Genomic DNA, 26,261 nt, shown 5'->3' on the forward strand with positions numbered 1-26,261 from the left:
TCTTCATTTGGCATTTTTACAGGATTTAATAACAATGAAGTCTGCAGACTATGATGCCTCTTTGATTGTGCTGGGCTGTGCACACATATCATGAGTGAGGCTGCTAAGTTTATTGGTAATGTTTAAAACTCATCTGAAACAGTTTGAAAGAAGGACCACACACGTACACAAATATATACACTCTTATTACCTTTTCTCTCATTCACACACACAAAAACATTCTTTCATAAACTCTCATCTGAATAGGTCTGAATGAGAGGTTTACAAAGAGAGTAGAGGAAATTGGAAGGAAGCAACAGAAAGAGAGAGAGATAAAGTTCACATTGTTCTATTGATTCAGTAGAAACTGATACATAATTCATGTCGTATGTTTGCATTAGTCCTTCTAGTGCAATTACACACCAGCGCTTTTGAAACTCTCAGTACTGTAGGTGAAAAAACACAGTATCAGGCTGTGTGTGTGTGTGTGTGTACGTGATTGGGTGTGTGAGATTTAAATAAAGCACATATGGTCATTGTCAAGCTGTGAGACATGGGTGATACTATTTACACAAGCAGCGTCAACAACAGAAGCCTGACAGGCTCACACACACACACTGAGTCATAATCACTTCCGGTTTATTTTTTAAAGCTACCAATAAGATCTTTTCCAGGTATAGTAAGCAGAAGATATAAGCTCTCAGTCATATCAAAAACACTGCATTACAATACAGTATATCCAGTATATATATTTATATCATCTCTGTCTATTGCTCCCATGACGGTAAGACTTTAACAAGAAAGCACTCTCAACAAGAGAGGAATCACTCACAAAAGACAACATCAAAGTGTCTCTATAAAGCGTATCATCCATAGGATCCCAAAAACACACTGAAAAGCTTGTGACATACAGTACTGGGGAATTAGCAGCTGTGCCAAATCCATTTATGCCCCTTAATACCGCCATCTTGCCTTGTTCTCAATATCCCAGTGCATATTTTTCCAATTCCCTCTCTTCTCAGTTTATGGTACAAAACTTTACAGACCAATGCATGATCGATTATCACTGAGACCACGGGCTGACAACAGTTCAAGTCTTTTTCTGAGGACAACATGCAGTATATACATATACATACACATGCACATTCACATTCTCTATTTAATGGTTTCAGAGACCACCTTTCTTGAAGATTTAACGACAGTTTGAGGGCAAACAGCCAGAGATTTGGCTGAATAGCCCAGAGGAACCAGCCGAGCTGTTAGCAGATCAGAGAGTGCCCTCCAGTGGTCCTAATGCTCAATAAAAAGTGTGGCTACGTTTGAATTAGCATAATAACATACATCTGTAAAAAGCATACTTTCTTTATGCATGGAAAACTCGGATAACCTACTACCTAATTTGCCAAAATGTGCTGTATAAAACAGAGAATACCGTACAGAGAACTTTATTCCACAGTGCTCGGCTTGACGCTAGCTCTATGTGCAGCCTATTTAATGAAATCATGAAAACATCCAAACAAACCTCCCACAGGGTTTTGAACTCCCTCTGTTCGATGCGCAAAAGTTCACTGTTCTCTCGGCTGACAATCGTGGCATGTCGAGGTGTGTTATCCAAGATTGACTCCCCAAACGCTGTCCCGACTCCCAAAGTACAGATCGTTACAGCATCCTACCGAGAGATAAAAGGAAAGATATGAAGGAGAGGAGACAATCATTTCACCAGGTCATTAATTAAGATCCATCACATCTTCGTGAGCTAATGATAGAATCTTAACGATTCTTCAAATTTATATAAACATATGCACACTGAAAAGCATGTGCTTGCAGAGGTTTAAAAAGATCATTGAACATGACAAGTCTAAGATCAGACACAAGCACACATACTGTACTTACACACATGCATACACTTGTTTTCTTGCACCCTGTCCTGAGTTTTACACTCATTTGATCAGAGCAGCATGATAATGGCAGATTTCCCAACGGATCACTCCATGAAACTTGCACAACAACCGTGCTGTTAATATTGCATTAATGAAACTAGCGATTCTAGCATGCACAGATACTGACAAAACCACATACACATGTTCAGCTGCATGCAGAACATTCATAGCTGCTGGACAAGTTAGATCAGAAGTGTGAAAGTGGAAAATAACATGATGCCTTGTGTCAGTTCTGTGCACAATTCTGCATGTAATCAAGCATGTAGAACCTAGACTGCTTTGCATATGAACGCAATGTTGCATACAGACTAAGAAGACAGATATATTGCTCAGATGTTGCTCATTCATAGCTCAGGAGACTTAAAGCTAAAGTGTGTCGTTTCTGTGCCACCGGCATCAACAAATGGAATTGCAAAGGTAATGACTGTTTTCAAACAGGTTTCCCAAACACTCTTTCCATCTGCCATTTTTTATATATACTTGTAACTTTATGCAAGTCATTCGTAGGTTGATTCCTCTGAAAAGTGTACACATGTGCTCTGTGGTGCTATTAAAACATTACACTACATAAACAATATGGCATGCAAATGCCCCATCTATTTTTTTTTAACTGTAATACACCGAATATAGAAGCTTCTAGAATGTTTGGGAACCCCTCTTCATCCATGTGGGATTGCTGCGTGTTTTAGGGTCAGTGAACATATCTGAGAGTGAGTCACTGTATTCCCAGTGGATTCTTAGAGAGATGCTTCTATCCCCAACAGCACTACAGCAGTGCCTTCTCTTATTCCTCATATATCAGACTATTAACAAGGTCCATCCACCCACTCACAGCAGGGCGCTTTATATCTTTGTGTATGCTGATGGATGCAAAAGATGTCTGCTATGCTCAATTTATACTCATCTCTGCTGACTCCAGCAGATTGAGAGTTCAAATAATCTTGATCATGGTTTTGCTCACCTGATGGTTGGCTGTCTCAGACACTTTCACATCCAGGGATCCAGACAGAACAGCGTACCAGCTGGTACCAATGTCACCCTGTCGATACACTACAGGCAGACAAACACGTTCTATGAATATACTGTAGATCTTGTTTTGTTTATATAACATGCAATTTTTTTGAACTTTTGTAATCTCCAAAGAACAATTTAGCCATCTCAAGGACCCTACTCATTAGTCAATTGACAACATCTAGAAGCATCATAATAAAAAACTATTCTAAATCTGCTTTTCTTACATGTGATGCCTTTCTCCAGGTACTCATAAAAGCCACAAAAGCAGATCTGCTGCAGAAGGTTGGGGTGGAACTTCTCAAAGGCCTTCACACCCTTCAGCCGAGCCAGAATTATGTCCACATCTTCTCCCGTGCGTTCTGCTGGCCTACAAAAACAGACAAATAGACATTATGGTCTGGGCAGACACATTTACCAATGTGACCTACAAGAAAATCCTGACGTTGCAACAAGGCATGTGACAATTACGTGAATAGGTTACTGAGGAAACAAACAGAGGACAAAGAAAGCTGTGCCAGTTGGAATGTCCCAATAAGGAGGACATTTTGCTCTGTAGAGTAAGAAAAGTATTTGCCTATAGATGTGGTCAGAGTAGAGGTGTTAATATTTTTGTCAACAGTTTCATCAAATGTAGATTTTAAAAAGTTCTGGTGTGGGAATGTAGGTTGCAGTCTCATGCCACCTCCAACCCCCCTTTACTTCCGGCTACTGAGATTCTACATTTGCAATGAAGAGAAAGAATATTGTTTTGGTATCAGTATTAGCGTTAGGATTAGGTTCAGGGTTTGAGTTATATATTGGGTCATATATGTATATATATATATTTATGTAATTTCTGCTCAAATGTTTCTGAAAACTGGACATGCTATGTCTTTCACGACACATACATTCAAATGTTTAATTCGTATAATGTTGAGGAAGCACAACTGTAGTTCCAGCTTCGGCCACTGCAGGTCAGATATTGGGAAAGCACGGACATGTTCATGTACCCTGAAATCGACTGACAAGCGCCACAAGCTACTTATGCATTGTTCAACCAACCTTAGAAACACTGTTTGTGGTCCCATGGGCACCAGGAAGTAATCGTGCAAACATAAACAATGGTAAGTGCAATTTGGAGATTGCATTTTTCACTCTAAAATTACATTTTTACTCCACTGACGGTTAGGTTTAGGGTTGGGGTTAGGGCGTAGGGTTAGTAAAATATGCATTCCTGTTGAATGTATTACATCATTTACAACCAAATATACAATGCGCTATTGGCGCCACTCTGTGTACATTTGACCTCGACAACACTTTCATCTTCAGCCACTGGGGGCAGTGGTTAGAATTTCGGTAAGCAAAGACCAATTTCAGTAGCAGAATTTTCACCCTCCTGTCACTAAATTCAAAGTGTGATCAGTCTGAACATAACATTTTATCTCCTCTCTCCGATTTTCCCGTGAAATCTGTCTGTTGCTACGCAGTACTATCAAAATAAAGGGCAATAAGCCTATATTTAACAACAAAAAAAGGTTCATGTACCCTGAAATAGACTGACAAGCACCATAAGAGCATTTTTGCATCAGTTCAAATGTGTTCACCGTTCTCTCTGGCGCTACAAATGCACTGCGCAAAGAACATCTGAGACACGGGTTCTGGTCCCATGGGAACCAGGAAGTAATCGTGCCTACATAAACAACTGAAAGTGTGATTTGGAGGTTGCATTTTCATTTTAAAATTACATTTTTATTCCACTGACAGTTATGTTTAGGGTTTGGGTTAGGGCGTAGGGTTAGTAAAGATGCATTCCTGTTGACTGTATTACATCATTTACAACCAAAAATACAATGCGCTTTGGCGCCACTCTGTGGACATTTCACAACACTTCCAGCATCAGCCACTGGGGCAGTGGTTTGAATTTCAGTAAGCAAAGACCAATTTCAGTAGCAGAATTTTCAATTAGGTATAGCTGCAGGCCAGAGACCTACAAATGGGGGTGGAATCTCCAAAAGAGGGGAGGGTTACTCCAAAAGGGGGTTGCGCCAACTCCAAAAGGGTGCGTCACTTCCACTCATGGTTAAGGTTAGGGAAAGGGTTAGGTTAGGGGGCTCCCTATATCTTCAATGGAGATTTGGAGCTCACGCCCCTTTTTGGAGCAATGCCTGCAGCTATACCCTTCTCAGAATTTTCAACCTCCTGTCACTGAATTCACAGTGTGATCAGTCTGAACAAAATATTCGATCTCCTCTCTCTGATTTTCCTGTGAAATCCGTCTGTTGCTTCACAGTACTGTCAAAACAGAGGGCAATAAGCCTATACCTAACTATAAAGAAAAGCCTTTTCTTATATTTAATTTAACTAATAAGTGAGCTGAGTAGAGAAATGAATACAGCTGTTTGCAGCTTTAGAACTTAATATGTGGTTTGGCTATGTCTGATAAGTAATTGCGACAACACTGATTGTAGTAGAAACCCGAAAAACATATGCACTCGTTTCTGGCCATTATGCGAGCAAACATAGCGCATTTAATCCTCAAAAGAGAGTAGAATTTCTAACAGTTTAATGTTGAGTCAGGCAGCACTATTTTGCTTTCATGGTTTATGACAAATTGAGACAAATGCAGCCACATAAAGGTCCCCTTCCATTTTGTGTATATATAGCAATGCTTCACACATCTTAGCTTGTTCATTTGACATGAACATGTGTGAGTGTGTGTGAATACACTTGTGCAGATAAATTGCTCACTTAACGAAGTCAGTGCACTGTAATTCTGACTCCTTTCATATAGGAAAACCTCGTTGCTATGGAGATTGTAACGTAGGGAAATTAAGACTTTATAAAGACAAAACTTAATCAATAACTAATTTTCTTTGAAAACCAGAGTGTATTTCATAAGGAAACTAATCCAGTTAACTACATTCCATAAAAAGATTTCAGCTTGGTGCAGCTTGGTTAAATAAAAAATGTAGACCTTATACATCAGGAGTGTCCAAAGTCCGGCCTGAGGGCCATCTGTGGCCCTCCGACTGCTCCGATGTGGCCCGCAAGAGACTTTAGAAATACAACAGTATTAGGCCCGCTATGGAGAAATGATATGAAATTCATATTCTGGGCACTGGATGTTGCTATCACGTGCAGCTGCTATTCACAGCACATCGTCTCCGCTAGTGCATTTTGTGTCGTCACCAGCTTCATCCACTGGCAGAGTCCAACAGGAGTTTGGAATACTCCTTATTTCCAAGGATGAAGCACCCCACAGAAAGAATGATGCTTTTATTAAAGGTCTGACATCAGGTTAGATACTTTATTCATGTACTTGGTCTTGTAAAAATGTCACGATACCTCACATCATACAACTGAGTAGAGCTGCTGTTGTGCGAGCTGCTGAACAGAGTTTATTGAGCGCGCACAGAGACGCATGAACCAAGCATACTCTTCCAGAACGTCCTCTGTACCACTGGGAAGAATACTGTAATTAATTGGTTCATTCTGATATTTCGTTGAAACAAGAAAAATGATTCACAGGCTTCCAAGCGCCATTTGAGTGAGGACATACTGCAGAAGAGAGCACTTAAAACACTTGCAAATCTGTGCCTGATGCGCGTGCTCAGCTTGCACATGCACATCTACAAAGTAAAATAAAGCGCGATAATTCTGATCAAATTAAAATAGCATTTGTAACGCAAGTAACTACAGAACAGAAGTTATAATTGTATAGCTATAAAGAGTAATTCCTTGAAAAATAAAGAGTAATTCCTTGCATCGCTTCATAAAGTGTTAAAATGTAATCTGATTCTGATTATTGTGATGGGTCACTCCTAACACTCGAGCAGCAGATCTATATGTTCTTTGCAGTGCCACTGAATGGATGTCAAAAAGATAAAAATGTGAATAAATGAGTATAATATTTTGTTTAAGACACATCACTATTATAAGAGTTCTTTGTGAGTGAAATACCCTATCCTTTATTTACATATAGGGCCTAAACAAGCATGCCATAGAGCACAAATTATGATTAAAACTTGCATATATTATACAATATAAAGATTATGCATAGTGGCAATCTAGTAGCTTCTAGCCATTTTTTAAAATTATTACAGCGATGCGGCCCACGGCACCTTATTTTTTTCTGCATTTGGCCCACGACCAAAAAAGTTTAACAGATTAACCCTCCTATGGTATTAAAAAATGGCAACTTCCTTTGGTATTTGTGGTCATTTTTGACCGGAAGGTTTAGATGTGTAACCTTTTTTTTTATGATGATGATAATGATACCATTTTTTCTTCCCTGAAGTAAGAACAATAAAATTATGCATTTCTTTTGGGATTTTACGCTATTTTGATCTTATTTACATGTACATTTTTTTTTTCTTCTCCCAATTTGGAATGCTCAATTCCCAATGTGCTTTTTTAAGTCCTCGTGGCCGCATAGTGATTCGCCTTAGTCCAGGTGGCAGAGGACGAATCCCAGTTGCCTCTGCATCTGAGATCGTCAACCTGTGCATCTTATCACGTGACTTGTTGAGCGTGTTGCCATGGAGACATAGTGCGTGTGGAGGCTTCACGCCATCCACTGCGGCAACCACGCTCAACTCACCACGTGCCCCACCGAGAACGAACCTCCTCAGTGATCACGAGGAGGTTACCCCATGTGACTCTACCCTCCCTAAACAATTTGGATGCTTAGGAGACCTGGCTGGAGTCACTCAGCACACCCTGGGATTCGAACTAGCAAACTAGCGAACCCCAGGGGTGGTAGCCAGCGTCTTTACCACTGAGCTACCCAGGCCCCCTACAAGTACATTTCTAAATTTTACCATCCATTTGCATATACAAATAAAATTTAAAATTCAGAATCTACACTTCTATAAGTTGAAACATGAAGTTGGAGAAATTGGAGGCAGATTGCTGCTATGTGGTGAACAAAATATAAATAACATGACTTGAAAACCATGTGGTGCCAGTAGCCACCTACTGTGTAGTCTGATGGCTTGTTGTAACCTAATTTTATATTTTATCACAAGATATGCATTTGGATATATATTTAGACATTATCAAACTATTAAATGTCAAAATTTTGCATTTTAAAATTACTTTTTTAGTGTCAGTTTTTACAGTTTATGTCATTATACTCGTCATCAAACCTGACCATGGTGTTGCATAAAGAAGGCACAACATAAGCATTTTTCCACCAATAATTTATTTCAAACATAAAAATTTAATAACTCAAAGTAAATGCATAATAATGTCAAGAATATTAATCTCAAGAAACAGAAATGAACTGAAAAATTCTGGAAATTCAATTAGAGTATAAAATAGAAGAATCAGAGTAAACACTTTGCAATTTCTATAGTTAAATTTATTTTACAAACGTGTGTGTGTGTGTGTTGGGTGTGTTTGTGTTTGTGTGTGTGTTCTGCATTGTGAGTGTGTTATCGTCTCAACCCTTCATTTCTGAGTATGTATGTTTAGCAATGTGGCTGATTTATTGGTTTTATTTGACAAATGTAAAAAAAGTATCTTCAGTCCATACTTGTGAATGTGTAAGTGTGAGTGTGAGTGAGTGGGAGTTTATGTTTTGCACTGAGTATGTTTTAGAGTCTCACCCTGTAATTTCTCTCTGTATTTTTTTCTGCATTGTGGCTGATTTACTAAATGTATTTGACAGATAAAACAAATTGCTCTGTTTTTTCATTTTCAATGGTCGGTCAATTTTGACCGTGAATACCAAAGGTGTCACTTTATTTTATGACCACTAAGACTTATCGAATCAAGCCCATTTTTTTTTTTTTTTTTTTGGTATGTTCAGATGGCAAATGGAGGAAAAGTCGCCAAGTCTTGTACTGGTCAGCTAAAGGAAACCATTTTTATTAAATTTTAAAAATGTATTTAGGTCAAAAATGACCAAATACCATAGGAGGGTTAAGGTGGGCCATATATTAATGCCATTTTTCTGTTTAGAGGTCAAGTGTGAATAGGACCATTGGGAAATAAAAAACAAAATCAGTGCTGTCAATTTCCTAGAATGAGAAGTTTCAGTTTTGAAGCAATGTGTAAACAAAGCCTTAAGATTAAAGGTTTGATCATGAAGGACACGCTGTTGTAATAAGTCTGCTTGTTGATTTACGCTGTGCAGTTTCACTCCTGTGAGTCGTGAATCCAATAAAAAATATGTTGTCAAATCGGACAGAAAGCGCTTTGAAGAAATTTGTCAATAGCTTACAGGAACAGCATTACACACTCTATATAACACTCTAACACTCTCTATGCATCCAGTACTGTACATGATTGAGATACAGTTAGACCAGATGAGCTTTATTTAAATGAACTTGTTCTATATTTATTTCTTTGCCTGCGGGTTCTAAGCTGCAACACACTGATTTCATGCGATCCAGACCAGTCAGTCTGTGCTCTGATGAATGTGAGAGGCAGAGAGCAAGGCTGCCTTTAATGTGCAGAGATTCACTAGAGTGGAAATGCATTGCCAGCATTTATCCAGCAGGCACAGAATGGACATTGCATTACAGTGGCAACTAGTGCAAAGTCATGCCTGTCAGTTACAGCTCCAGCACATTATGAAGCTTCCCTACAGCTCTCCAAAGAGTCTTTTGAAAAAGCACTTTCCTCTTTGTCTCTATCTATCTCTTTATCTTCTCTGTCTTTGAAAAGGCTTGCTCAGGTATTAAAAGAAGTCATTATTTAGCCGGTCCATGTCTGTGGAGCACAACAGGCGAATGTTGCAGAATTTTCCTACTGCTCTTTCCATCTGACAACAGTTAAGAGTGAACATGTCTGTCATGCTCTAAAAAGGACCAAAAAACATAATGAAAGAATCATAAGAGAAGTCTATATGAATCATGCGTTATATTCAGAGACTTCTGAAGCCATTTAATAGCTTTCTGTGAGAAACAGACCAAAATTTAGGTCACTATTAATGGAAAATCATCCCCTCTGCTGCAGCTCTCAAATCGCATCCTCCATCCCACATGTCTGAACAGGCAAATCGTGTTCAGTTACGACACACACGAGAACCAATGGTGTTTTGGTGTCAATGAGTTTCATTAGTGTCAACACGCCAATTATGAATCTGATCGTGATCGCAAATGAAATTTCAGAGCTTTGGTGGAGGGGAAGATTTTCAGTTAATTCCAACTTAGATTTGGTCCGTTCCTCACACAAATCTATTGTTTGATTTTAGGAGACTTTTAGGAATGTGAACGAACAGGGTATGAAATTAGTACCCGCCAAATATCAAGGTTAAATTAATGATCTTGAACGATTTCGCGGTGATGCCATCGGACCAGCTTATTGGTAAAATTCGGGATCAACCCGTATTTAAAGATGAAATTATGCGTCCCGTATTGATTCCATATAGGAAGCATAATTTCATCTTTAAAACATGGACAATCCCGTATTTTACCAATAAGCTGGTCCGATGGCATCACCGTGAAATCGTTCAAGATCATTAATTTAACCTTGATAATCGTTGGAAATTGTGCCTATGGTGGGTAAGGGACAGTCTGAAAAGTCCTCACATTGTGCTAAAACGTGCTAAAACTGTGGAGGGTGTTGTAAGGGACCGTCTGAAAACTTGTGTCCCGTATTTTATAACTTCAACAGCGGCAACCCTACCTGTAAGACCTCTCGGAGTGACATATGACAAGAAATGTCATTAGTTACAAAGACGTGTGCTTCAAGAAACACACCTGATTATATTTAGAAGAACAGATGAAAGAAAAGCCTTGGTGTCTGATTCACTATGTGTCCAGAGGAGCTCTACTGCTCATGTGCGCTGCGCGAGTGTGTCTCACAGAACAAGTGCATTTGAAAAAGTTGTCACTCTTTATTCTCCGTGTCAGTCATCTAAAAACAGTTTGGAAGAATTGTATCATACAGTATATTCGAACACTGAAAATGATCTCAGCCCATCTCTGGAGGTGCTCTGAGTTTAGTTTGCTTTATTTACACAGAGCAGTTTAGATTTTACATGCATTGTGAACGCAAATCTTCAGGTTCACTTTATTTTGACATTGCCTAATTCCAAATATTTGTGACTGTATACATTACCATACAAAGCAAAAGGCATACAACGACAGACTATAAGTGAATTGTAATGTGTGTCACCATTATTCAGTAAAGCCTAAGAAATGGTGCTTGAACATATATTTTTTCTTCTGTGCTTGTCTACTCTTTAGCCTCCTTGTCTATGTTGCAAAATTATCATTATAATAATTATAATATAATTAGGACTGTTGATTTATTGTATTAATTCAGTGCAATTAATTATATAAAAAATTATATGTAAAAAAAAAAATGTACGTAATTAAAAATGTCCCCGGACCGTAATATGGAATATTCCTACAATCGGAGCAATTCAAGCTTGAAGTACCACCTGTTTTCAGCAGGGGGCAGTAAGCAAAACTCCAGCTGTACAGGCAACGCGCAGCTGTACAGAGAACACACCAAACTTAGGATTGCTTGACACTAGTGACAACACAAGATAAGAATGAGTTCTTGCATTCAAACTGCTGGACGGAGCGCAGTTCTGAATGCAGGGATCTTAAGACATGGATATGAAAATTTTAAACTACATTTAACTTGACACAGTGACTTAAAAATGCAGTGTTTATGACACGACTGATGCTGACACTCCTTTAGAAAAACGCTTATAATAAATCTATCTCAGACATAATGAATTCAATTGCAAAATGGATTGTTATTGTCCATAGACCTTATTCACAGTTGCGCCATCTATGGTTTTGGACGGAAATGACAATGAGGTTGTGAGGGGCAAACTTAAAGAGTCTCTTAAATGGGTTTTACTGTTGTTTAAAGTGTTTTGGATCATTCTGCTGACAAAATATTGGAAAAAATATATATATATATATATTTTCAAGAAATTTCAGTTGACAAAAAACTCCAGAAAATATGAGTTGTGGAAAATGCAATGTGATCTAAGAGCTATATACAGCTTTATACTCTGGATGCCATTTAAGAGTTTGAAAACAGAGTTTTCAAATGAAAACGGTTTTGTGTGGATGTGGCCTAAATTGAAGCCAAAACCCGGCCCGTACAAGAAACCCTGTGACTCAAGCAGACTGGTACTCTCACATTTTAAGACCAAACCTGAACCCGATATCAGTCACTCTCTTTATATTTCTTCTGCGAGCAAGGAGACCCAGAAATGCTCTCTTATTCACCCTTTGGCATCAGTACAGTAGGGGAACAATTATTCTGACAGGTGGCTTCATCCTTTGCACAATATGAATATCAACGCATGGGAAGTTAACAGGCGACAGATCAAGTGGCAGTTTAACCATCTCTGCCTTCCCAGCAATATTTAACCCTTTAATTGGCAAGTGTATGCTTAAAACAATACATATCACGGACACTGGAAGAAGGAACATTCAATCTGAAATATCAAGATCAGCAATATAAAGCTCTTACTGTAATTTTCGGTATAGTAAGATGCCTTTTGCAACATGCCTTTAAAGGTACACTTAGTAATTTTTACCTACTAATAATGTGGGCATGATTCAATAAGTCTATGTGGTCGTAAAAAAAAAAGAAAAAGAAAAAAATAGCAACAACTTTGGTCTTCGCGGTCAAACCAGACCGACCATTGAAAATGAATGGGAAAGACCAAAACACAGAGCAAAATTGTTTTTTGATCTGTCAAATACAATCAATAAATCAGCCATAATGCAGAAAAAAGGGTGAGACTATAAAATATCCAGAGTGCAAAACATACACACCCACTCACACACAAACACACACAAATGAACTAGTGAGACTATAGCACAGAGCATTTTTTTAAATTTGTCAGATAAAACCAATAAATCACCCACAATGCAGAACATGCACACACACATGCAAACACACACCGAAATAAATGAGTGAGACTAAAACAGCCAGGAGGCAGAATGCAAAACAAAACATACACACACGGAAATAAAGGTGTGTGGACTGTCTCCCAAGAGACACTGAAACCAGCATGGTGTGCAAGAAAATTCAAAAAATCCATCTGCAAGGTACAGTACATGCTATCATAACTACACGCTGCAACGGATGCACGAATGCATTAAGACATTGCATCACTCTTTACTGTTCTTACTGTTTTTTTATTGTTTACTATTTTATGCATTTATTGTTGTTCATTATTGGTGTTCCCCTCACCGTCTTGATAATGTTCGCAAAATACATTTTTACTATAGAAAGTTTGAAATTGCAAAATGTTTACTCTGATTCTTCTATTTTAAACTCTAATTGAATTTTCACAATTTTGCAGTTCATTTCCGTTAACTGCAAAAACTGACACTTCAAATCAATTTTAAAATGCTAAACTTTGACAAATAATAGTTTGATTATGTCTTAAAACATATCCAAATGCATATCTTGAGATAAAATATAAAGTGAGGTTACATCAAACAATAGAACGCTGCAGCCATCTACTGGCTATTATTCTCACAACATGATTTTCAAGTCATATGTTATTTATATTTTGTTTACCAAATGTCAGCAATCTACCTTCAATATATGTCACATTCTCATGTTTTCTTCGTGTTTCAACTTATTGAAGTGTAGGTTTTTATGGTACAGTAGCTTAATAAATGTGCTTATTTGCATATGCAAATTAATGGTAAAATTGGGAAATGACATGTAAATAAGATCAAAATAGCATAAACTCCCCCCCAAAAGTGCATAATTTTATTGTTATTATTTCAGAGAAGAAGAAATGGTATCATTATCATCATCATCATCATCATCATCATCATCATCAAAAAGAAAAGAATACCCGTGCTCTTTATGGTCAAGAATGACTGGGAGGACCAAAGGTAGGGTTAATTTATGAAGACCATGGGAGGGTTAAATAAATAATGGCTGACTGTGAATAGTGAATTTCTACAATGGCATAAGCAATTGAAAACAATTGTTTTAATGAAGCTACATCCATGCCATTAGGTGTCAGTCCAAGACAACGTACATAAAAATTACAGAGTGCACCTTTAATTAATTGGCAATTTTTAAATGGCAATACACTATTAGTGGTGGCACTGATCTTTTGAAACTGCTTGGACAGCATAAAGCTGGCCAGCATCATCCAACATCGCATTGAATGCATTCTATTTTTGTTAGTGTGCGTCCATATATCAATCTCAAGTGTGCATCCTGGTGTTGGATAGTCTTTTGTTAAATGCAAGGCAATAAGACCATAGATGTCCTTTAAAGAACCATTACATTGATTTGTTTAAAGATGATCTGCTCAGTGTGGGTTAAAGAGTCCATTAAAAACATCAGCCTCTGAAAACCCATCACACCCGGTAAGGTGATCTCACTTTTTCCCTCCCATTGCCATGGTAACCTGCAGGGATGGATTTGGGCAAGGAGGGGCTGTGATGCAGAGAAGGTATCAGATATTCTTAGTAATTATCAATACATTCACTTTTATTAGCTAATGAGTAATAAACCAAAAGTTGTGTATGTTTAGAACAAAAACTCAGTAAGCATCCAAGAGTAGGCTAATTTCAAAGTATCCTGACAGGTTAACTCATCTGGTTTTAATAACCTGCGGCACATTGGGCTTACACACACACACACACACACACACACACACACACACACACAAAAGGGAGAGTCCCAATCAAGCTGCAACATGCTGCGAACCTTCTGCCTGACAAATATATTTAGTAGACAAAAGATAAAATTCCAGGAGCTTTTAAAGGATGCACGTGATATTGAAGTGTGATGACACCGGCAAATCCGTCACATGTCATTCATTGTCGCCGGTTGACCTAGATTACGAAAATAAGAAAGAACCTCTACATATTTCTTCTCCTCTCGTCCACAGAAAATAAACCGAATCTACACATGAAGCAGGTGATGCATCAGGGATGCGCGGTTCACGCATCTCCTGTCACCTTGCTGCAAACAGTCCGGACATTTAAATGAATAGACCGTGAATTCGCGTTCGGAACGGATTTGGTCTCTCTCACCTCTTGTCCAGGCAGATGATCCACTCTGAGGAGGCCACGGAGTGCGCTGAGGCGTGCACTGCTACCATCTTCGCCTCGACCGGTGTGGATCGTGGATCGTGTGTCGCGGATCGCAGTTTCCACAGCACGAGCGAATCAGCATCGGGGTTCGTCCCCCCTCCCCGCCTCTGTAGTCAACTGGATCTCCGTGGCGTGGACTCCTCGTCACCACGTCCACGCACAATGACCATGCGAGAGACTGTCTACTGTCATGAAGCACAAGTCACATTCATTTTTAAGTTACCATTTGCAGATGGTTCAAATTACGGCATTGATGAAGAATTAGCGTGGTTGTTTGGTTTAAACAACCCGTTCGAACATTAAAGGAATATTCCGGGTTCAAAACAAGTTAAGCTCAATCGACAGCATTTGTGGCGTAATATTGATTACCACAAAAAAATAATTTAGACTTTTCTTTAAAACAGCAAAAATCTGGGTTCCTGTGAGGAACTTACAATGGAAGTGAATGGGGTCAATCTAAAAACGTTAAATAATCTAAAAACTAAAATAAAGTTTAGCCACATGACATAAACAATATGTCTATTAACATGATTTTAGTGTAATAAAATCGCTTTCTAACCTTTTCTGTGTAAAGTTATAGCCAATTTTACAAACTTCGTTGCCATGACGATGTAATGTCAACAAACCCTAAAACATCTGCAAAAATTACGATTTCAACAACTTTACAGCTCAAATAATACAGGAGTTTTAACAGAAGAATGAATGTACATGCTTTTGTAAAATTATAAGCTTCACATTTCTGCCTTTAAACAATCCAAACATTGGCCACATTCACTTCCATTGTAAGTGCCTCACTGTAACATCGATTTTTGCCTTTTTTTTTTTTTTTAAAGTAAAGGAGGGACAAGTTTTTTTTTTTTTTTTTTTTTTTTTTTGGTAATCAACATTATGCCACAAATGCTATCAACTGAGCTTAACTTGTATTGAACCAGGAATATTCCTTTAACCATGATTTTACTACAGTAACCATAGTTTAACCATGGTATATGTAGTAAAACATTAGTAAAAACAAAACTAACTATGGTTACTACAACATTAGACTACTATAGTAAAACCATGGTTAATATATGGATACTACAGTATTACTGTGGTAAAACCATGATTACCATCATGGTTACTACAATATTACTATAGTAAAACCATGGTGTCTGCCAGAAACAATGGTTACTTCAGTCATGTGCTGCATCTGAATAGCCACACTTCTCTTCTATATAGTATGCCAAAAACAGTATGCCAATGGAGTTGTATGTCCGAATTCTCAGTATTAAGTGAGAAATTTCCGGATGACATACAATTTCCTGCGAGATTCTGAAGTGTGGATGGACTTGACACTTTACTATCCCATACTGCCTCGGGAGCTAAGAAGACATATCAAGTTCAAAATGCTGGATTTAAAAGAGCAGCAGAGAACCGCGAGTCAGGCGGCTTTAAAGGAATAGTTCACCCAAAAATGAAAATTCTCTCATCATTTACTCACCCTCATGCCGTCCCAGATGTGTATGACTTTCTTTCTTCTGCAGAACACAAACAAAGATTTTGAGAAGAATATAGAATACAAGTGAATGGTGATCAGGCCTTTGAAGCTCCAAAGAGGAGAAAAAGTCAGCATAAAGTAATCCATACAACCAAATTGTGTTAATCAATGTCTTCTGAAGCGATCCAGTTGGTTTTGGTGAGAACAGCCAAAAATAGGACTCGTTTTTCACTGTACATCTTGCCATTGCAGTCTCTAGGCATAATCATGATTTCAAGCTCGATTACACTTCCTAGTGCTTGACACATGCGAAGAGCGTTAGATGTCGCTATAGGAAGTGTAATCGAGCTTGAAATCATAATCACCAAGGAGACTGCTGTCAAGATGTATATATCAAAAAAGTTGTTCCTTGTGCTTAAATGGTGCTTGTTTAACAAAACCAGAGTGGATTATTTTTGTGGTTGTTTTTATTACATTCTGTGTCACGGGACAATGCCCATATTCCCGGATGAAGTATGTCCAGAATCTATTCATACTACTTGCATTCAAGAACGTACTGTTTTACCATCAAATACAGCACATACTCTGACAGTATGTGATTTCAGACGCAGGGATGGTTTTGTCAGAGTATGTACTCCATTTAATGAAGAACGAACTTCTTGGCTGTTAATAAAGTATGTTCTTTAGGTAGGTGAGTAAAATGCATTCCTGGTGTGGGTATTGTCAGAGATTATTTAGCAGAGATGGACCACTTCTACTGAAATGAATGGGAGAAATTGGAACGCCCAACCAAGGAGCTCTGAGCTCCAAATGGTCAACGGATGTAGAAAGGAACTCCCACCTTACAGTTAAAAGAGCCAATCACCTTTAAGATACAGACATCACCTGTCTAGAACGCGCGTGCGCATTAGCTAAACAAGCCGGGAAAATTGTGTTTTTTTTTTTTTTTTGCATAATATGAGGTAAAGAATCACAATTTATGATTCCAGTATTGTCAGATTTTATTGCTGATTTGAAATATGTTTTTGATCGTAATCTCAACCAACCGTTTTTGAGATTTTGGTCATTCTCCATTCACGTAGATAGGAGCTGCACTGGCATGACTGGAAATAGCTTCCCGAGAGTGTTCCAGAGATGGCCGACAGTGGACTGACTTGCTAGAAAGACTTTGGTATTGTCCAGTGACCTGAATATATCATGTAGAAACAAGAACCGTGAAAATTATTTATTCGGGTTTGGTTAAACAAGTACAATTTAACCTTAAAGAGTAACTTTCGTGGTTTATTAAGCACTTATGGTGCGAGTTTATGACTTGTTAAAAGCGTTCACGTCTTTGTAGAACTTATAATTACATGTTATAAGCTTATAATTCTATGAAAGCTCAGACTTGACAGTTGTGACGTCATGTAAAAAGAACCAACATGGCCTCAGCAATTAAAGGTAGTGAACACATATTTCTGTTTGATATGCCTTTTTATTATAGTCAGAGTAAACCAGAGTACATTATTTTCACAGTTCTTGTTACAACGCCATATACTCGAGTCACGGCACAATGTCCACATTCCCAGATGAAGTATGTCCGGGGAGCCTAATATTGTGTTAGTCCCACAGAGCTGCACGTGCATGTAGGAACTGAGGTGAGGGTACGCTAAAATTGTGTGATGCTCTGTAAGTGTTTTGAAGATGCTGCATCATATCAATGAGGAGTTCTGACAGCGGTGGTGCTGATTCTGCACTGTCGCTATGGTGACAGGCACGCAGTCAGCACAGATGCTGCATCTGCACTGTGAGTAGGCGGTGTGAGGAGCTGTCAGGCACATTGTCCTACTCCCTGGGGGTGACACAGCACAGTGAGTAAAGAGAGACGGGGACTAGTCGATTTTCCAGATTTGTTGATAAACATTGTAGTAGCGTACAGCATCAGTCATTGGTGGTGTTCTTCTCCAGATACGGATAGTGCAAAACTCTTTTAACGTTGCACTCTGACTGAAACTAACTTGAACAGGGTCACCGGTAATTATTGTAATTTTCTCAATAAGCACCTCTCCACAGACCTACATTACCAGTCAAAAATTTGGACACACCTACTCATTCTTTACTATTACTATGTTCAACTTCTTAGCGTTATAGCAATGTAATCAAAAGTATGAAATAACACAAATGGATGTATTGGAAATATGCAGTGACCTTTAAAGTAGCCACCTTTACGCAGATTACAGCTCTGCACACTCTCTCAACCAACTTCATGAGGTGCATCAACCTATGCTTTATAAACAGTATTCCTATGTATGTTGGACACTTGCTGGCTGATTTTCCTTCACTATCTGGTCCAAATCATCCATTTAAAAACAAACAAACAAACAAACAAACAAATAAATCAATAAAATGTTATAGTTTTGTAAAGAACTACATATTAGGAAAATTTGTATTCATCTACAAAATTATTATTATTATTATTATTATTATTGCATTTAAGCATATGTTTTTTTAATCAAAACATTTTGTAAGACCACGAGAAATATAAATTCCGTTTTTTGACTTGTAGTTTACCAAATGTATTGTTTGGCTGCAAAAGAATATGGTCACTCACCTAAATCATAATTCACTGCAGTAGATCTTACAGTATCAACTGATAAGGTGGTAAAAAATTCTATAATAATAAAGAATACACATTTTGAGACAATAAAAAGAATAAAAGCACAGCTCTTTATTACCTGCAATGTAAATTCCACCAAATGCAGTAGAATACTCAGGATTTAAATTATCATTAAAAGTTCAGAAAACAGGTCAAAATCATTCACATTCTCAGCACTTGGTGCATCATAGATGTTTTGGCACAAAAAAAAAAAAAAATCTATAAAATGTTTACAGTAGAGCACTATCAGACTTTAGGCTGATGTATAAGGAGCATAATAAGTATAATTTCACAAGTAGTAAGTGTAGAAATATCTACAGCTGAAAAAATCTGATAATCTTTGATGATATAATAATACCACAGTGTTTTTGATAAAGAAAAACACCCCACATGATCTCTTTGCACCATCTCTGTTAAAGTTAACATTTTAAAAGTTGCCTCCCTCACAGTGTCTAGAGAAGTTTCACACTATTCAGTAGATGTGAGAGTCCCGTGACAATCAGAGGTCACTCTTCTTCCAAGAATGCAAAAGCTCTCAACGCTCTTCAGCCTGATTGCAAAAATAGCTTGTAGATTATATACAGAACTCTACACACTTTAACAGGAGTGAATCCCTGATACCTTTGTATTTACAAACAAAATGTTACAATATGGCTGTCAGTGCAGTGCTGCCATTTTTGGTAATATACACAAAGCAGAAACAATATTGACTCAAAGGAATAACATGTATACTGTAGCCTACTTCTCTTTATATACATGATGATGCTCATGAGACAAACCAACGCCTAATATAAAACATCTGTTATAAACATTTCTATTTAAAATATAAATGTACATTTCAGGAAAAATATTTCACATATAACACTTAGAGGTCTGGGTGGACATTAGTTGAAGTCTGAACCCAAGACCTTGTGGCCAAACCTGAACAGGGGTGGGTTTCCCAAAACCATCGTTAGCCTACTACGGTCGCAAGTTCCTTCGTTACCAACATAGTTCAACAATTCGTTCTTTCCCGAAGCCGTAGTTCCAAAAAACATTCGCAAACAGCATCGCAAAGTTGAGTGGTTGGGACTACAGCTCTCCACCTGTGGTTAGAAACTTAGTTCCTTATAAGTTTGCTATGTGGACATCATTTGACTTCACTGAGGCTTCTACATCTTTTATTCCATATATATCTTTCATTCTATCAAGACTTTGACCATGTTTGCATGCACTTAAGAAAACTGCTTATTCAGGGGTTTTGCAGAATGCGGTGTTCTGAAACGTCACATAGACACAAATGCCATTTAAAAACCATTTAAGGGTTTAAAGGTTGTTAAGAGAAAGCACTTTAACACACCTGGCTTCTGTCAGAGAACACGGCTTATGTGTCACATGCCCACTCTTCAAAAACATATAAGAACTTCTCTTATGCATTAACATGGACACAGTTAATGCATAAGAGAAGTTCTTATATGTTTTTGAAGAGTGGGCATGTGCTCAAATGCGTCAGGGGAAACCCAAAGTCTGATATTAAGGGAAACCCCACTATTGTAGCGCATTGTATCTGTCACATTACACAATCGTATTGCGATCTGGGGAGTATGGAGGCCAGGGCAACACCTTCAACTTATCATTATGTTCCTCAAACCATTCCCAAAAAATGTTCTTTGATTTGTGCCACAGTAGACCTTCTGTTGGTTTCGACCAGACAGGATAGCCTTCGTTACCCTCGCGCACCGATAAGCCTTGGGCGCCCAACACCCTGGCGCCGGTTTGTGGTTTGTCCCTCCTTGGACCACTGTCGGTAGGTACTCACCACTGCTGACCGAGAGCACATTTCAGAGATGCTCTAGTCCCAGTCGTCTAGCCATAACAATTTTACCATTTTCAAGGTCACTTAGGTCTGTAATCCTGCCCATTTCGCCTGCATTCAACTCGTTGACTACGAGAACTGATTGTTCGCTTACCATCTAATCTACCCAGACCTTGACATGAGGCCTTGTTAGGAGATGATGAGCATTATTCGCTTTACTCCAGTTGGTTCAACAATACAGAGCTGTCATTAATGACGTTATTACTCCACCCCCTTAATAACGTCATTAACGACAGCTCTGTATTGTTGAACCAACGTGGTTCAAATAATGGATGTGGGACATAGTTACTAAGGTTTCGGGAAACAGTCGTGACTCCAACGATGCATCGTACTATGGTGGCTAAGCAGTCAGTTACACAGTTGTATGGGAAACGCACCCCTGACTGGTACTGTCAAATTTTAATTCCAAACCCAAAATTTTGCTATCTTTCTTTCCTTTCCAAAGTAGTCCCTAATACACATATTCTCACAGGAATTTTTACAATTAAGTTCTAATTTAAACAAAGTATGGTAAAAATATCTAAACATCCTTAAAACTAGACACATTTACATGACAAGCAAAATTACTTTAAGTCTTATAAATAAGTATTATTTTCAGACAAATCTAACAGACAAATCTTTAGATATATTCACCATTGAAAAAAAGACTTAGCATCTTATGTCATTTTGCTTGACATGTAAATACACTCACCGGCCACTTTATTATGTGCACCTGTACATCTACAGTACTTATTCATGCGATTATCTAATCAGCCAATCATGTGGCAGCAGTGTAATGCATAAAATCACGCAGATACAGGTCAGGAGCTTCAGTTATCAGCTTCAGCTGATCTTCTGGGATTTTCATGCACAACAATGAAAATATGTTGTGCATGAAAACAAAGTAATTTTGAAACATATGCATAAAATCATGACCACTCATGTGAGATGAAGAGTGCACCTTTAAGAAAATGATTTTTTGCAGTGAACCTGGCCTGAATCCCAACAGTTTCCATCAGGCTCGGGTCAGGTAGCAGACCCTATTGCATTGGCTACATTCTTATTTTTTGGCAGCATGCTCCTCAACAGCAAATCTTTCATTCTTTGATCTTTATACACATTAATTTAAGTCACACCCTCATTTAACAAGTTCCTACAACTGAGCGTTCAGACAATATTTTGCTTTCTAGACAAAGCAGTGGAACTGCAAGAACCATGAAGGGCCCTAATTTAATAAAAGTCTTGTTCTGCAGAAAAGTAAAATCCCTCTTCAGTCTGCAGGGCAGCTCTAATGCTGTTGTTGAGCAAGAGTGCAGTCATTTATGTTGGGTATCTTCCTGTAGACAAAATAAAATGGCTGGGAGTGCGGTCGACTATGTAACTCTGCCTTTATCCACTGAGGGTGTGTGTCTGCAGACAATTGCTGACTGCTGTCGTCCATCATGAGAAAGAGCCCGTAATTTTCGAGATCTGGCACGTGGAATTTGAGGGCACAAAGGCGACACACCTCTTCCGTGGTGGTGTAGGGCCCCACCTGCAGGGTTTTAGCTGTACAGCCGCTATCTGCCTTCTTCAAAACCACTCGTAAGTAATTCTAAAGCACAAACAGATTTTAAAGTGGATTTTAAAAGGACATTAAAAGGGACGCTTCATCCCAGATGTTCTGTCATCATTTACTCACCCAGATGTTTGTCGAAATGTATATGATTTACTTTCTTCTGTGGAAGAGAATGTCCAAGCTGCTGTTTTCCGTACATACCAAAAAAGTCGTCTGCATGACTTGTACATAATATTTTAAGTACTCTGAAGCCATACGGCAGCTTTGTGTGAGGAACAGATCAAAAATGTATCTTCCACCGAAGCACAAGTCATATGGGCTTATGGTAGTTTTATGGTTCTGTTTGAATCTTTTTGGGAAGTTGGAGGCATAAATCAACATTTACTTTCATTGTATGGAAAAGAGCCTCTTGGACATTCTGCAAAATTTCTCTTTTTGGATTACTTTAATGCTGTCTTTATGTGCTTTTTGGACCTTCAAAGTTCTGGCCACCATTCACTTGCATTGTATGGACTTACAGAGCTGAGATATTCTTCTAAAAATCTTCATGATCAGCAGGAGAAAGAAAGTCAAACACATCTGGGATGTCATGAAGATGGGTAAATGATGAGAGAATTTAAATTTTTGGTTGTACTATCTCTTTAAGGCCGATTTATACTTCTGCATCGAACCTTGACAATGTAATAGCATAGCTTACACCATACCCTGACAGGCACCTCTTCAAAAATGTAACAACGCGTTGCGTCAACACAGACCATAACAGCTGTGACTGTGAATTTAACAGCTTTGTAACGAGAGACTCTCCACCAGGATGAAAAAAAGACATCCAAGGTAGCTTAATCGGGAGCATCTGCTGTTTTTATATTTTGCTTGTGTTTCATGAAGTTACCAGCGAAAATGCAACAAAAAGACATCTGTTTACAACTGAAAACTCTGTGCTTTTTTTCTTGAGGCTTTAACTCGTTATACATTTGGTATGCAAGTGAAAGAATATTTGTTGTATTTTACTCAAGACCTTTCCGATTTGTATGATGTTTTGACCGTATGTTTGACAGAATGGTGTACATTAAATAATCATATTTCATGAGTTATGAAAACAGAACACTTCTCATTTGTCAGCAAATTCAAAAGCACCTGTTAAGAGTTGGTTATATTGCATATTTGCATAGTAAAGTCCAGCTTCTTAGCTTTAAAATGACACCCAATTGGTGTTGGTCAAGCAAGTGATTATTATTTCATTTAAAGATTTTGTTTTAGCACAGGGTTAAATATGCATGATTTATGTCCGCATGATTTAATTCATGAATTCACAGCTTTTGTTTGTGTACGAAATGTATCGTTATTTAAGGAATTAAGGCATTTTCTCTCAATACACAAGCACTTTGTCTGTGTACTCAACAAACAATGCGGACACATCAACGCAGAACTATAAATGCAAACCATAGCGTTGGCCAACATGCGGAACATACGGTGTAGGTTTGACAGAAGTATAAACTGGCCTTTACTGTTTGGAGGTCAGAATGTTACCTGGAAGTCATCCACAGAGGGCAGGTTTCTCTGCATGGTGCAACGTTGGTGCCACTGGCGGAGTGTGTCGCGTGTTGCAGAACGGAGCATTTGAGCCGCCTGCTCTTCCTGGAAGTTCTTAATCAGTGACAACGCTCCATATGCACTGGTTAGGTAATAACCTCCTAAGCAGAAACATAAGAAAAGAAGTGAGCACTGTAATATTTTGTACAGGGTATACAATATTTGGGGCCTTCGAGGATACATTATACAGTATGTATGTTCATTTCCCTATTTGACTTACAAATGCAACCACAAGCTATTTATCATAAGGAACTAACAATATTAGCAGTGCCACAATACAAAATGTCAGAAGCAGAATAGAATAGTATAAAGCAAAGGTGTTTTGTGCATCCTCAAATTTGAACTTTGAACACTCCTGGTGGCTGTGAATGTCATAGTGATGGCCTTAGGGGCTGTTAACAACAAATGCATTTTTTCATCCATCTGTGCTATTGTTTAATGGTTTGTCTATGTAAACATGCACTAGACGGACATGTTTGACCGTTGCGCCACATCTCACGCTTACATTTTTTAGACGCCGTGTCAAGTTAAAAAGAACTTCAGCATATAAAAATACACCTCGAGACACCTGTGTTCTGTTATACTTGAGTCTAGCTGTTTTAAAATTCAACAACGCGTTCGATGTGAAAAGCCCCTTAAATGCTGTTTTATATACTTCTATTAATATTCTCCCAATATGTTTTCAAACAGCTTACTTAGGGCAGTCTTTAAGACATAAAATGACTATTACATTTTACATTCACTAGAGCCTGTCATAAGTTAATGCTGTCTACTGTCAGTGATCTCATTGTGTAAATGCTACACAATTAATCATTTCCATGAATGGTTCAAACACAGAGCTCTATGAGAGCAGGACACACACACCCAGGAGGAAACTACTCTGTTGGGAGAAGGACTTAAGAAGTTAATCAGATATGGAAAATGCCCTCCTCCTACTGTTTTTGTTTTGTCCAGGTTCCACTGGATACTGGAACTCTGCACAAGTTTTCATAAACATTACGGCGGGTACTGATTCAGTAAATACTTAACATGAATGGAAAGAAAAGTTAGATGTTGCCCTCTTACATAACAAATGGCCTCATCCTTAAAAAAATCAGATGCTCTTTATATATTCTGACAGAAGGAAGAGGTTAATTTAAAAAATATTACTCTTTTATAAGGATTCATAACAGGGTCTGTACTTGTCTGTACTACTCTGTTTGTCAAGTATTTATGAAAACATTTAAAATGCATCTACTATCAAAGTCAACCATCACCTTGTAAGTTCTATGTTTTTTTTTTTAGATTTTTGAGTACCAGTAACTGTGCTTAAACCGTATTTTCTGTCACAACCATAATATGTTAACTCCACCACCATAAGTAAAGAAATTGTTTGGGCCAATATACCTTATTTTAAATAGGTTCTATTTAGCAGCTAGCAACACCAGAAAAACAACATGCCTAATGCCATTAGTGCACATGTGCACTTACTGTACATAATTGAGTATAAATACGTGCTGTATGAGAACAAATGAAAAAACCTTCTCCATGTAGCAGCGGTGGATCTATCAGCTCCATCATATACAGGATCTCTGTGTCCAGCTGAGGCATGTCACACTGAACCAACACATATGTCAACATGGGCAGGAAATCATCCGCTCCGAACATCCGCACTGGCACAGACAGAGGCAGAGAGGAAACCTTTATTAGTGACCTTTACCCCAACAGGAAGTATCTTCCACTTGATTGAAGTGCAAATATTTTCACCCCTCCTACTGATTTCACACACACTTATGCACACATTGTTACAACATTTAAAGTTAACAGTTTAACAGTCACCCAAAATGAATATCTGTCATCATTTACTCACCATCATGTCGTTCCAAGCCACTGATTTTCTTTCTTCAATGGAAGAAATTTTTAAGAATGTTCACCCCGATCTTCTTCATACATTGAAAGCATATAGTGACCAAGGGGCAGTCAAGCTCCAAAGAGAGCAAAACAGCACAATAAAAGTAGTTCATACAACGCATTCAAAGTTGACATAGCTCTCAAATCTCATTCATGTGGTGGAGAGGATATTTTCATCAAATAATAACTTTGGTCTATTCCTCACACAAAGCTATCGTATGGCTTCATAAGACTTGGAAAGAAGCGCACAAGTCATATGGACCCCTTATATGATACTTTATGGTGCTTTTTAGTCCTTTTTGGAGCTTGACG

The 26,261-nt window shown here is 38.2% G+C and overlaps 2 protein-coding genes across 2 annotated transcripts in view; both read right to left on the reverse strand.

Annotated features, from left to right (window-relative positions):
- LOC127446678 (rap guanine nucleotide exchange factor 4-like) overlaps positions 1-15,135 on the reverse strand; it is a 58,211-nt gene extending 43,076 nt beyond the window's left edge. Inside the window, exons 1-4 of the mRNA XM_051707808.1 lie at positions 14,909-15,135; positions 3,158-3,300; positions 2,881-2,969; positions 1,502-1,648 (exon numbers count right to left, since the gene is read on the reverse strand). Coding sequence (XP_051563768.1) covers positions 1,502-1,648; positions 2,881-2,969; positions 3,158-3,300; positions 14,909-14,976 — 447 coding nt within the window. The 5' untranslated portion in view covers positions 14,977-15,135. The remainder of the gene's footprint in view (positions 1-1,501; positions 1,649-2,880; positions 2,970-3,157; positions 3,301-14,908) is intronic.
- A 3,998-nt stretch (positions 15,136-19,133) lies between these two features.
- The window catches only part of LOC127446679 (ras and Rab interactor 2-like), a 44,394-nt gene continuing 37,266 nt past the window's right edge, over positions 19,134-26,261 (reverse strand). The window contains exons 10-12 of the mRNA XM_051707810.1: positions 25,580-25,711; positions 23,997-24,160; positions 19,134-22,505 (exon numbers count right to left, since the gene is read on the reverse strand). Of these exons, the coding sequence (XP_051563770.1) occupies positions 22,200-22,505; positions 23,997-24,160; positions 25,580-25,711 (602 nt within the window). The 3' untranslated portion in view covers positions 19,134-22,199. The remainder of the gene's footprint in view (positions 22,506-23,996; positions 24,161-25,579; positions 25,712-26,261) is intronic.

The sequence above is a fragment of the Myxocyprinus asiaticus genome, chromosome 9, assembly GCF_019703515.2.
Source record: "Myxocyprinus asiaticus isolate MX2 ecotype Aquarium Trade chromosome 9, UBuf_Myxa_2, whole genome shotgun sequence".
Taxonomy (NCBI): domain Eukaryota; kingdom Metazoa; phylum Chordata; class Actinopteri; order Cypriniformes; family Catostomidae; genus Myxocyprinus; species Myxocyprinus asiaticus.